This window comes from Dermacentor silvarum, chromosome 10, assembly GCF_013339745.2.
Source record: "Dermacentor silvarum isolate Dsil-2018 chromosome 10, BIME_Dsil_1.4, whole genome shotgun sequence".
Lineage (NCBI taxonomy): Eukaryota > Metazoa > Arthropoda > Arachnida > Ixodida > Ixodidae > Dermacentor > Dermacentor silvarum.
In genome coordinates this window covers 36,636,519-36,651,191 of record NC_051163.1, presented here as the reverse complement: position 1 = coordinate 36,651,191, position 14,673 = coordinate 36,636,519, and the positions used below count along the sequence as shown (strand labels likewise).

The 14,673-nt window shown below is 47.1% G+C and overlaps 1 protein-coding gene across 1 annotated transcript; it reads right to left on the bottom strand.

Annotated features, from left to right (window-relative positions):
• Nucleotides 1-4,296: 4,296 nt before the first annotated feature.
• LOC119431462 (uncharacterized) lies at nt 4,297-8,490 on the bottom strand. The gene is made up of 2 exons (XM_049657870.1): nt 7,182-8,490; nt 4,297-4,838 (listed from the first exon to the last, which is right to left on the bottom strand). Exons 1-2 carry the CDS (start codon nt 8,305-8,307, stop codon nt 4,297-4,299), a joined length of 1,668 nt encoding a protein of 555 aa, XP_049513827.1. The 5' UTR covers nt 8,308-8,490.
• Between the last annotated feature and the right edge of the window lie 6,183 nt (nt 8,491-14,673).

Sequence of the window (14,673 nt, the reverse complement as noted above, 5' to 3'; positions counted from 1 at the left end):
GCGCGCATTCCTCGCGCCCTTTCACTCGCATATACAGCGTCCGGAGCGCGGCGACGAATTCATCGCCGTTGACGTCATACGAAACCTCACAGCGACGGCCACGACGACGGCGACACTGACGGCAGAAATATGCTTTGGAGTGTTCATATAATTGCTATCGCAATAATAAAAAAAGAGAATTGAACGGGGCAATGCGAAATGAAAATATACACGAAGTCGAACAGGATACAGTTAAAAAAGTCTGCACTTATTTGTTTCAGAAACGTAACGTTACTGTCGCAAATGCAAAGCAGCTTGTATCCTAACGTGTCGTGATAAGACAAAGGTAGTTTTAGTGGCGTATGGCTACGATTTGACGATTAGCTGATAATTGGAGGCTGCGGAATATCAGCTTTTTCCAATACGTATCCAATACGAATAGTACGTTTTGAATATCGAATAGAAAGAAAAAAAGAACAATTGCAGTTTGCATATAAATGTAATAGTAGAGAACTTATGTGATCACGTGATTTAAAATACCTCGGTGTTGGAATTAGTAGTAATTTAGGAAGCATATAAAGCTACGTCACACGTACGCGCGAAGAATCAAGCTTGCCTTCTTAAAGATACGCCAGACCCATAAGGAGAGAGCTCTTTTACAACCGCATTCCGCACAACCTTCGAACCGTAGTAGTTGGAGTACGTATAGAGGTGCCTTGACACACCCGCATATCTTCCTGCCATCAAATGTGCTAGGTGGGATCCTGCACAAACAAGCGGGAGAATCTACGACCAGTACCACACCCTGACGGCTATCAGTGCCAGCGATGCGGAAGACTCGATGTTCAAACGATGAGCGTTTACAAAGGGCTCCAGGCGTTAAATAAGTTATAGTGCAAAATGCCAGAGCCCAACGCATGAGAATTGCACAGGAATCGGTCTTCGAAACGCCGAAATCAACAAAAAAAGCAGCAGTTTCGCCCGAGAGACCAAGCATCAATTGCGTCAGTAAATTAATAGACACCTATACGAAGTAAGAAAACTAGTCTATCCGATTTACAAACTCGTAAACATTCGCTTACTAACTAAATTAACAAGCATGGTGTCACGCACGCACAGGCAGGCATAAACACAGCTCACTCGATGAGCACGGTCACTCGCTATCAATACGCTGGCGTTGGGAAGTGGGGCAGCCGCTGCGAGTGAATCGACCTTCGTCCTTCGTCTCGCTTCAACACGAACTAAGTCGCGAGAACACAGCGCACACGAAGCTAAGAGCTGTAGGCGCACCTAAACTCTGTACTCATCCTCGATCGCTTTCAAGATAAGGCCCGCTCGGCTGTGATCAACCGCGCCCTACGCACCCGCCGCCGAGAAGCTGCGATGCCGCCGGATTTGCTGTAGAATGCCAATTTCAAACTAGATCCCAGATTGCAATTCTCTGCCGCACCAAGTTTTCTGAAATCCCCTGTGACAGTTAGCACAGCTCTAACACTTACTCGAAATTACTCGATAGAGTAATTTACATAACTACAATAATTATTGGTAGAATTACTTCACACAGCACATATTTAAATTTGAGAATGGTAGGTGGTGAGTTCGCAAGGCGTGTCCACATGAACGAATTATCAGGACTACGCAAGTTTCAGTATATAAATTTTTAAAGTGCCTTACAAAGAAATGCACTGGCGTTCCAGTTACCTTTTTTTTCGTCAATGTATAAAACAGCGTTTTCTTAAAAAATGTATGCAGAACAATAGTGCATTTTTGCCGCAAATTTGACGGCGCATAGCTTGAAGCCAGAGCCATCCTCAAAATTAATTTTAGGTCATTTGCGTTGCATACACTAGCTATACAATTCGTAGATTTAAATATGTGCTGTAAAGTATTATTTAGCAAGGTAATTAAAGTAATTATATGTTTTATTCAACTAGGCATTTGGATTTCTGTTAGAAGTAATGGGCCGCATCATACAGTAATTTAGATCAGTGGTTAGAATCGATCAGAAGCGAAAAATTGGCGAGTTTGTAAGGAAGCATGGATAATTCGGAGCGCCAACTACTTTGTAAAGCAAAGACACGGCAAGAGACAAGACACAGCGCTGACTGGCACCTGAAAGTTCATTCGAAAGGACTACCACTTTAAAAACGCGATATGTCATATGCCATCAAAAAGAGCAGGAAAGACTACATCACACTACAAAATAAAAACAAGCATATATAAGCAAAATGAATGCAACACAAAAATTACAAATGTTTTTTTTTTTCTGCTCGTTTTGATGACGTGTGATGAATCGCGTTTTAAAGTATTAACCTTTCGAATAAAGCTTCAGCTGCCAATCCCTTCAGTCTCTTGTTTCTTCTCGTACCTTTGCTTTGTCGAAGTATTTCGCACAGGCATATTTAAAAGAAATGGTGCAGCTAAAAAGACACCCAGTAGATAGTAGCATTTTCGCGACGAAGAAGCATGACGACCCTGCGGTGACGACGCTGGCCGGGGTCGCAACCGTGATCTGACGGCGGTGGTGTGGCGAACATGGCATAATGACGGCTGATTAAAGGCTACAGTATCCCGACCATGAGGTGATGGTGATGGAATGACGGCAATAGTTTGGCAGCGACGTCATGACGACTAGGTTATGACGAAAAGAATGACGGAGCTGGAATGACATCGATGGCAGTGACGACAAAGAGATGACGAAGGGGAATCACGAGGATGACGTGAGAGCAAAGGTATGATGGCTGTCGGTTCACGACAGTGCGATCGCTGTACGTGAAAATGACGACAATGGAACGACCACGACCGCTTTACAGTGACATTGTGATTGCGACGCCATGTCGAAAATAATGATGGCGACGACAGTTTCAAGACAGCGTGATGACAATGATATGACAACGGAGCGACAGCAACAGAGTATAAACGACGGAAAGATGAGGATATGACAAGGCAAAAATTAAAACAATGTCATTAGGGAAATCAAGTGAAGTCGGCGGCATTACAATGAGGGCATGTTGCTGTTGGAGCTAACGTCTGCGGTCACATGCATCCCCTGCCGCCATGGATCGCCTTAACTCGCACTATATACGTTTTTAAACTATATCGAGTACCAGCCAATCAGGCCGCCTTATTACTGCGCCTTTATCCCGTGTTTACGCTATGTCTAATACTGGACAAATGAGAGGCCTTAATGTGCACTATATCGTGTATGCTTCCACTATGTCCCTTACTGGCTATTCGGGCCAGCTTAATTCGCCCTATATTCACATTTTAGAATGTTTTGTCGCTAGAATTAGCCCACATCTAAACAGCGAAGCTGTTTAAGCTATCCGTAAAACCGTGCTCGTCGACCGAAAAAACATAGCTAAGCGATGAATAACTTGGGTTGTCTAGCAACCACCTCGCAGAGCGGCGTGTGCTTCGCTTCCTCTCCGTGCCGTGCACATGTTGCCTTGATATGGGACGTTAAGGAGAGGTAAGGAGAGCATGCGCGCGGCGCGCGCAATATGCTTGGGACAGGGACAGAGAAAATAAGAGCGAGAGAGAGAGAGAGAGAAAGAAATTGTAGCAGCACCAACGAGGCAATGCGCAGAGTTGCTGCCGACCCCGCCCGCGTTTCCCCGTTTCCCCGCGTTCGCGCCGTACGCGCGCGGTGTTAGTTTCGTGATTGCAGCAGGCGCCTCTAGCGGCGACTCGTCAGGTTTCGACCAGCCACGCCCCGGCAAGTATGGAGGCGCCGCTTGGCCATGACGTCATCGGGGAGATAAAGCTCGGAGCCGCCGCGAAGGCGGCAGAACTCTCGTTGACTGTGTGGTGAGTACATGTAGCCTTGACATGGGACGACCAAAGGCGATCCGGACACTCGAAGAAGAATCCACTAACCTTGAAGCGCGTCGCGCAGCCAAGCGAGAATCTGTATGTCGACGGCGAGCCGATGCGGAATACCGTGCCTAGCAGCACATAGCATTTCCTAGCAAAACTTAGCCAAGCTTAGTAAAACCTGGAAGAAGCTAGGTCGATCACCAGCTCAGCTGTTTACTCCAGCCTTGCACAACTAGTGCAAGCTGCCCACGTTCTTTTTTTCTGGAGAGAAAACACCACGATAATGTCATTGCGTCACTGAGAATGACTTTCTCTGGCGTTGGCTCCAACTAGGTGCGATAGAGCGAACAGGCAGCATTCCAACAAGCAAAAGGATCACCGTTTATTTCACAGTGCACTTATATAGACACGGATCACCTGATCCATAACACAAGGAATGCGCGCACTGGGTGCGCACTGATATGCGACGTCACGCTATAACACTTCTTCCCCCTTAGATTAACTTCGAAAGTCACTGGGTTGGTATCTGTTCGGGGGATGTCGCACACGGGCACTACGACGAACAATTGGCAGCTCGGCTGTAGGTGCAGGGTCTGGCTGGTTCGAAGAGCCGGGGGCAGCTGTTCCGGGCGTGGGCGATTCAGGTAGCGGAAGCTGCTGATTTGCAGACTCTTTCGCGCCTGGAACCCCGAGAGGTGGCACGGCGACTGGCCCACTAGACATCGGAGCAGACGGATGAGCTGTGTCTTCCGAGGCTGTAGGAGCAGTTTGTACTGGCGGAAAGCTTGAGGAACCCGAGCTTGCATAGCGGGCTCTGATGTGGTCCACATGCGTAAATCGCACAGCCTGCGACACTTTCACCAGATAGGTAACGGGACTAACAACTTGCGTCACGACACCATCGTCCCACGACACGCTTTCACCTCGCACAGTTTTGACCCACACAGCGTCCCCCACAGAAAAACATCGAGGAACCCCACGCGACACATCATGGGTTTCTTTCATGCGCTGTTGCTGCTCCCGCATGGAACGCGTAAAATCTGGTTTAAGCAAAGAGAGCTTCACCCGTGGCTGTCTTTTCAAAAACAATTCTGCCGGGGTCTGGCCAGTGGTACTGTGTGGAGTATTCCGATAACTCATAAGATAGCTGTCCAAACACTCCAGGAAGGAATGCTTCTTGTGGCTAAGTCCGTCATGTAAGACCTGCTTCAACAGAGCTTGTTTGGTTGTCTGCACTAAACGCTCGGCCGCTCCGTTAGAAGCGGCATGATACGGCGGCGTCTTAACATGCCTTACACCATTCACACTCAAGAACGTTGAGAACTCTTCCGAAATGAATTGCGGTCCATTATCACTCACCAGTACCTCGGGTAGACCGTAAGCTGCAAACACACAACGTAACTTTTCAATGGTTTTGTTAGCAGTAGTGTATGACACAGGCCAGACCTCGATCCATTTCGAGAACACGTCGACGAGGACTAACAACGCCTGGGAGCCCTTTACAGCATAGTCCACGTGCACGCGTTGCCAGGGTCTTGTGGGATAATTCCATGGCTGCAAGGGAACAGGTGAAGCCGCGTTCTGAACGGCCTGACACACCCGACACTGTCGAACGTAGCTCTCAATCGAAAGGTCGAGCCCCGGCCACCAAACAAAGCTTCTTGCGAGCGCTTTCATGCGGCTAGCTCCCGGGTGGTCTTCATGCAATTGATGCAAAACCATTAGCCGAAGCTTATCAGGTATGATCACCCGTGATCCCCATGTTATGCATTCTTGCTCTACTGATAGCTCATCGCGACGTGAATAAAATGGTCTCAACTCTTCGGAGCACTGCGAAGGCCAGCCATTTAGAATGAAGTGTGTCACGCGAGATAAGGTGGGATCACGTCTGGTAGCTTTAGCCACGTCATCAGATTTTAGTGGCATGCTGTCAAAAAGCAAGAGACACACGGGAGGCTCGTCGGCCGCTACAATAGGCCGTGGTAGCCTGGACAGAGCATCAGCCACTTCAACGTTTCTTCCTTTTCGATATTTTAGTTTATACCTATATGCTGCCAACGTCATTGCCCATCTTTGCATTCGAGCTGCCGCAAGGGTAGGCACAGATTTGTCTTGGCCTAATATTCCGAGCAGTGGCTGATGGTCTGTGTAAAGAGTGGACTCTCTTCCATACAAGTAGCGGTGAAATTTTTTTAGCCCAAACATCAGTGCTAATGCTTCCCGCTCACCCTGAGCATAGTTCTTCTCAGCTGATGTAAGTGTTCTAGACGCAAACGCCACTGGCCTCTCTTGTCCCTCTGCAGTCTCATGAAAAAGAACAGCACCCAAACCATAGGGCGAAGCATCACATGACAGCGCAATTGGTTTCGCTACGTCGTAAAAGGTGAGCACAGTACTCTTCACAAGCAACTGCTTCGTAGCAGCAAAAGCTTCGCTACACTCCCGTGTCCACGACCACTTTTCGCCCTTGCGCAACAGACGATACAATGGTTCTGCCACGCAGGCAATGTTGCTTAAAAACTTTGCGTAAAAGTTTAACATGCCTAGATAAGCCTTTAGCTCTGTTTGACAAGTGGGCTCTGGCGCTTCCGTGACCGCTTTTATCTTTTCTTCCGTGGGATAGATACCATCAGCGCACACAGTGTGACCTAGATAAGTCACGGTGTCCTGAAAAAAACGACACTTTTCTTCTTTCAGAGTCACGTTGTAATCATTAAGCCGCCGCAGAACTAGTTCCAACGTTTTTTGGCAGTCGGTGAAGTTTTTTCCGGACACAATGACGTCATCTATGTAGCAACCTACGTGCGGTATGCCCTTGAGCACCTCATCCATGAATGACTGAAAAATGGCTGGCGCGCTGGCTACCCCAAACGGTAACCGCTGGAACTCGAAAAGTCCCATGTGCGTGTTAATGATTAGCAGTGGTCGGGACTCGGTAGCGAGCGGAATCTGCTGATACGCGGCTGAAAGATCCAGCACACAAAACACCTTGCCACCCGCTATTGCAGAGTACAAGTCTTCCGGACGAGGCAATGGGTAGTGGTCGGTCTTTAGCGCGGGATTTATTGTTACTTTGTAGTCCCCGCACAATCTCAGTGAGCCATCTTTTTTCTGAATCACAACCACTGGCGTTGCCCAATCGCTTTGCATCACGCGGCGTATAACTCCGCTTTTTTGCAGCCTTTCCAGCTCCTTTTCTACGTTATCTCGTAGCGCATATGGAACGTTTCTGGCCTTGCCAAAGACTGGCGTACAGTTCTGTTTAAGAACTATCCTTGCTTGGTAGTTCTTTACTACTCCGGGTTGCTTAGAAAACACCCCTGGGAACTTTTGTTTCACTGCTTCCACCTTGCTAGCGTCGCTTACATTTACGGACAACACACTTTTCCAGTCAAGCCCTAGCATCTCGAGCCAATTTCGCCCCATCAGCAGTGGAAGCTGTTTGCCGTGATCTTTGACAATGATAACTGGCAGTCGTAAAGACTGCTTTCCTGTCGTAACGATAACGTTGCATTGCCCCTTCACCGGAATGGGTTCTCCAGTGTATGTTCTTAGGATGACTCGTGATGGCTCGCACTTGACATGAGGAAATGCGTTCAGCTTAACACTCTCAGGAATTAGGGTTACAGCAGCTCCCGTGTCAATCTGCATGCAGATGTCTTTCCCTTCTACGTTTACTTGCACTTCGTATCCAGAACGAACGGTGTTAATAACATGGTACACATCTAATTCAGAGTCACTATCAGAGCAGTCCACCACGTTCGCAGTTTTTAGTTCTCTGCACTTGCTGGGACACATCTTCTGTAAATGGCCGATTTGTGAACAGCTGTGACACTGGACATTCTTATACCAGCAAACACTAGCGGCATGCGCCTTGCCACATCTTTCGCAGATTCGCTTGACGTCCTTGAATTTCCGAAGCTTCAATTTCTTTTCAGTTCCCTGAACTCTTATCGCCATGGCATGCAGCGTCGCTTCCTTGCCTTCTGCATGCAGTAACGCTGTTTGTCGCGCAGCCTGCTCCCGGTCCAAGGCTATCTTGCACGCCTTTTCAAAGGTTAAACTGTCTTCAGCAAACAAGGCGAGTTGCGTTTCTTCGCGTCTTATGCCTGCCACTAATCTGTCTCGCAGTGCGTCTTGCAGGAACAGACCGAAATCGCACTTCCTTGCTAAATGCTTTAAGGCCACTATGAAATCCTCGACGCTTTCTTGTTCCTCTTGTGCCCGCTTGTTAAATTTGCAGCGCTCGGCGATCACAGAACAGCTTGGGCTATAGTGCTTCGTCAACAGCACTGTCACCTCTTCGAAGCATTTGTCCCCAGGAACGGCGGGTACTACCAAACTTTTGAGCACCTCGTACGTTCGTGGTCCTATCACGCTCAGAAATACGGCCAGCTTCTTTTCCTCTTTGATATCGTTTGCAGTGACGAAATGCTCAAAGCGTTCTAAATAGGATTCAAAATTCTGCTCCTTCTCGTCGTACTCGTCTAGCTTCCCCAGTCGCGCCATTTCCAGTGCAGTGACGGTATACTTATCGGTTCGCTCTCCCGATGACTGCGTTGACTCGTTGCTGTGGTACCGACGATTTCAACCGTTCCGGGCCAGGGCTGCCGCCGCCTTCCTTTCCGTGGCTGTCGACCGCCGACTGTCTACGATACTGCTTCAGCACTGAGCTAGTGGAAGCGGGCACATCCCATCTTCGTCGCCAGTGCGATAGAGCGAACAGGCAGCATTCCAACAAGCAAAAGGATCACCGTTTATTTCACAGTGCACTTATATAGACACGGATCACCTGATCCATAACACAAGGAATGCGCGCACTGGGTGCGCACTCATATGCGACGTCACGCTATAACACTAGGCAAATATATTTTTAATAAAATTGAGCAAGGGCACTAGACAGAGCATTCCGTAGAAGTTTCTCCTCCAGTTGATGCCATTTTCAGGCGTTTGTCTCTACCCCACTCAATGCATGCATTAGTCACGTTGTAGGTATTGTTGCTGTTCTTGCCATGATCGTCATTGCCACCGTTGTCTTGGTTTTTAGAGCGCAGCTCTATGGCGCCCATCGAGTGTCGGCGTCGTACCTCGTAATCGAGCGAACGCGGAGCCCAGCGCGTGCTCAAAAACGGCGAGAGCGAAGAGAGGGCGAGGAGGAAAGCGGAGAAGGGTGCAGCGGTACAATGAGGCAGAAAGCGGACGAGGAGGGCATGGCGACTGCGTGATATAGAGAGCATCATCATCATCAGCCTATATTTATGTCCACTGCAGGACGAAGGCCTCTTCCTGCGATCTACAAATACCCCTGTCTTGCGCTAGCTGATTCTAACTTGCGCCTGCAAATTTCCTAACTTCATCACCGCACCTAGTTTTTGCCGTCCTCGACAGCGCTGCCCTTCTCTTGGTGTCCATTCTATAACTCTAATGGTCCATTAGTTATCCATCCTACGCATTACATGGCCTACCCAGCTCCATTTTCCCCTCTTAATGACAATTAGAATATCGGCTATCCCCGTTTGCTCTCTGATCCACACTGCTCTCTTCCTGTCGCTTAAAGTTAGGGCCTAACATTTTTCGTTCCATGGCTCTTTGTGCGGTCCTTCACTGGTTCTTGAGCTTCTTTGTTAACATCCACGTTTCTGCCCCATATGTTAGCACCGGTAGAATGCAATGATTGTACTTTTTTTTTCTTTTGAACGACAGTGGTAAGCTCCCAGTCAGGATTTGGCAATGCCTGCCGTAGGCAGTCCAACCCAATTTTATTCTTCTGTAAATTTATTTCTTAAGATCAGGGTCCCCTCTGAGCAATTGAATTAGGTAAACGTACTCCTTTACAGGCTCTAGAGGCTGACTGACGATCCTGAATTCTTGTTCCCTTGCCAGGCTATTGAACATTACCCTTGTCTTCTGCATATTAATCTTCAACCCCACTGTTACACTTTCTCGGTTAAGGTCCTCAGTCATTTGCTGTAATTGGTCTCCATTGTTGCTGAATAGGACAATGTCATCTGCAATCCGAAGGTTACTGAAATATTCTCCGTTGATGCTCACCCCTAAGCTTTCCGAGTCTAAGAGCATGTATACTCCTAATATATTGCAAGCTATATATTACATCAACTCACGTTTCTCTGCCAGACGCTATGTCGAGATAAAAACTATAATCAGTCGAGTTGATTGCGTCCTTTTCATAAACAACGCACGTCTCATTATGGCCCTTATAATTATCAGTGTAGCTCCTTTCGAGAATCAATATAGGGTCAGAAGTATTCAGCATCTGCAAAAATTCATACGTAATAAATTAAATTCTGGGATATTAGGTGCCAGCACCACGATATGATTCCAAGACACAGCATATTAGAAGGCGCTTGATCAACTTTAACCACCTGGATTTCTTTAGCATGCACTAGTGCATGGTACACGGGAATTCTTTCCATTCCAACCCCGTCAAAATGCGGCTGCCTTGTCCGCGACTTGATTTCGCGACCACGTGCTGAGCAGTACAAGGTCACAACCGCAAGGACACCATGGTGGGTAAAGTCATAGACGAATTAGTTTAGTTTATATTGAAATATAACAGCACTTATAATCACATACGTCTTGTAACAGCTTAATATTGCAAAAAATAAGAAAGAGCATTTCATGTGTATGTATACTGAGCAACATCGTAGAACTATATACTTCTATACGGTAGTTCAAAGCATTACAGCTCTATAACATTATATATTTAGTGCTGAGTGATTTCGGAAAATTTATATATTCATGCCATTAGCGCTTGTTATAGATTATCAGATAAATAGAAACGAGATATTCAAGATCTCACAACCTTGTTTATACCTAGATATATGGCATAACAAGGGGTTTCAACGTGTACAAGTGGTCGGTTGCAAGTTGTGGCTTTTTGCTGTCTAGGTATAGTGTCCTGGCTATAGTACCTGACTTCACACAACCTGAGTAGCACTGATTCTCCTTAGGGTGCTTCTTGCTGCACTGAGGCACTGGTAACCGCGCGGCCTCTTATGAACGTTTTTTTTTTCTTGCATCACAACAGGTTGTCCACTGATTACAAGCATTGTCTAAACACAAACTCTTATGTGACATTTCAGTGCGCATATATATCCCCTATCTACTGTCATTTTACACGGGATCGCGCATCTACTTACACTCTTCGCGCATCTACTTAAGTGCGATTCCTTTGTCTCATTACTGCCATAGTTGCATAACTGCGCAAGGTTCACTTGCCTCTAGTGTACAAGTTCTATCGAATTACCAGACTAAACTTAAAGGACAACGCTGCATGCATATTTACGCCAGTAAATGAAGGCACTATAACGCGACAAGGCACGCTAAGAAAAAACGCTTTTGCGATACATAATGATTCCATTGTAATAAGAAAACGGTCTTACTTGATGGAGCCAGTCATACTCTGCATCTCCGTAGGCGCCTAAACAGAGCGCAACTAAAGTGGCGAAGATTAAACGAAGCATGCCTCCTTCTCTAAAATCGGGTACTCAAATGGGACTCAGGAACGAGATAACGGAAGGAGCGAATGCAACCTTTAAGACGGGTCAGAATCAAGGTTCTCTTTTTGCGCTTTGTTATCTTTCTCTATAGTGAAGCTTATTCCAGTCAGAATTTGAGTCAACGAACACAGTAACTGGATATCTACTGTAGAGCGAGCTGCACGTCACCGCTCCTGCATTTGTGACCGTCATGATCAAGCAGTTCTAACGCGAAAAAATAAGACGCATTCCTTGTAACACATGGTCGCCCTTTATACTATATTTCACATTTAAAAATGTATTATGAAAATACATTTAGATTCCTCTGAGATAGCCGTAAGTGCAGGGACGTCAGTGCGTGACTCGGCTATTGACGTCACGCTCAACCCGCAGCAAAATGTCGCTTGGGCCATCGCCTATTTTTTTAAAAGAAACTATGGAGCTTTCCTTAACTATATTGTCGAAAAATGTACTTTAGATGCGACTACTATTTTATTAAACCCTGTTTATTTGGCATTACTTGTTATTCACGCGTATAACTCGTGTAGCTCTCGTCTTCCTTGATGCATTGATGAGACATCGAATCGGTCATGAACAACTTGGTTGGTGCTGTGTGTTCTTTGCATTGCTACTAAGACATTTGCAAACATATTTCAAGAAGAGAAAGGGCTTGCATAGAGCGATAGACATTTATGATTCAATTAACAGCTTTCTTAATCCTCCCCTACATATGTTTGAAACTTCAAATATTACATTTTTAAAGTTATCTTTTACATGGTAGATGTAGTTTCGATACAATTTTTGAAACCGTTTTCCTGACAGATCACGAACAGCTCACGCAAACGTGGAATTTGCTGGAATCATAAAACAATAATTTGTAGAATACGTGGCCCCTCGAGTCACAGCACTATTTCTTCCATATGCTTGAACCAGCTTGTGCTTGTAGGGCTTGGGAATGGTGTATTCCAACATACAATTTAAACATCCTATTTACAAATTCATCACTAGAGACAGGTTTGCTTTCACATAAACTAAACGCTGATGACGTGTTTCCCGCGCAATTAGTGAAGCACTGTAGAATCATATGGCATCTTGCATACCTGAACACAGTCATTTATCATCTGAACTGTCATTAAAGCCACACCAAAGAGGAAAACTATTTGAGCTGCATTAGTAAATTCCATTCAAGGAAAAAAAATAGGCGTGGCTCTGCTACCGCAAACACCAGAGACCAGCGGAGCTGGGCAAAGCCTAATAAAGTAGCGGGAAACCACACACTTAGTTTCATGGCGCTCAGGATTTTTTCGCGATCTTCTGCGTAGTATCGCGATGAATTCGACGGGCCACGTTCACAAGCCTCTGGATCTTCATTTCTTTGCCTACGTGAACTCTCGGCTTCCCTCAATCTAAACTCGGGATGTTCTTTTCTGCGACGCTTGGTTTCAGCTTCCGTAGATCTCGCTTCAGTCTTTTGGAAGCAACCAATGTTCATTTCTCTGGTCGAAACCTGCCGAGCCACCGTCCGAGGCATCGGCTGCAGTCACGGACGCCGGGCGCGTTAGGCGCGAAAGCTGTCGGCGTCGGCAGCAGCTCTATGCGTCCCACTACTATAGTGCCTAGAATATAAGTATATTCTAGGCACTATACCACTACCACCTAGCTCACTCCTCCTCTCCACCTCGCATCCGCTGTGCTGCGCGATGCTATTTTGAATTACGCTACCTCGGGCAACCGTAGGCGACTTAACAGTTTTCAGCTTGAGAGCTAGAGGTCAAACCACAAGACAACATTAAGGCCCGTTAATAGTCCGACGTTATGGGCACGCGGGCGAGCGTCAACAGACACGGTGCGCGTCGGAGCGCATTGGCCGCGCGTCCGGTTACGTTGGCGGCGCCAGTACGTCGAACAATCGGTAGAACTATAGCCGCTGCTGTTCTCGCCAACGTGACATAACGTGTGCGCGCGTTCACACTACGTCGGACTAAATTTAGGCCTTTACGGAGCCCTGAAAGGAGACATTGTTGTCGTTGCCCGAGTAGAGTTGGGCCCTGCTGCGAGTTGCAACGAAGTCTCACTACTTTACTGATCACCGCAGTGTTTTCATAGGCATAAAAATGATTATTAAACACTGTATTCATTGCAATTATGTCTGTATATCATTGAGAAACCACACCTCGGCCACAGCTCGACAATGGACCTAGCCGGGGTAGTGAAGCTTTCGCTATCAACCAGGGTTAACCGAAGATAAACTACACCACTTTTTATGCTCTGCTTGCACTCCCTCTCTCTCTCTCAGCTCTTCCCCAGCTCGGCGAAGCTATCGCACAGCTGTTATGGGGTATGGCGTTTTTTGCTTACGCCGACACGAAAATGTCCTTGGCAGGTAGAGGTATACAGCTTAGCTGTAAAAACACAACTTATCTCGAGAAGACGCATAGAAAGTAAAAAAAAAAGACGCAAGCAGGAAATAATCGTGATGACGACGCCTTAATAAGTTTACCTCGCCATCACGTCACAGATTTAGACGATGCCCGCTCGAGCCTAGTAATGTCTTTATCGACTGGACTGGACAAACTTTATTTGGGTCCTGCAGGACGCGCTTAGGGCATAGTGGGTGTCTCCCACGTAGGGACTGACAGGGAATACCTGGCGGCCGCTTCGTGGGCCTGCTAGACGGCCCATTGCTGGTCGGCGAGAAGCGAGCTTCTGAGGGACTTCTTCCACTTGTCCGAGGTAGAGTCAGGATTGGCGTTTCTACACTCTCAGAGCATGTGTGTGAGTGTCGCCGTGTATCCGCAGGAGGGGCACATGTCACTGGGGTACGCGTCAAGATAGAGAACGTGGAGTTTGGCGGGGTTTGGGTACGTGTCTGTTTGTAATAAGCGTAGCGTTAGCGCTTGCGATCTGCTAAGTTTGGGGTGTGGGGGCGGAAAGATGCGGCGCCAAGGTAGAAGTGTTTGGTGATTTCATTATACGTAATGGGTGCATCCCGGTTGGTCTCCATCTCGGTGAGGTAGGGTTGCCCTGGGACGGTGCGGTCAGTAAGCACACGCGCCGCGTCGTGGGCGATCTCGTTGAGGTTTGGCGGGGCACCCGGCACCCGTCCGAGATGGGCGGGGAACCAGATGACGGTGTGGTGCTTGAGGGTACTTTGATCCGCGCTGCGGATGTCTTTATCGAGCCATCTCTTTTTCCGGTGTAGATTAACTGCATTGTTTTCTAATATAGCCACAGACTTATATTAGCAAATCTTAAAAACTTCTACTCAGCCACAACGTCCCACGCACGTAAAGTGGATTTAAAGCTCACTACTTCAAACTGGCATACGGGCACTTGCTTTCCGGTGCGTCATCCTAACAATGAAAATTTAACGTTT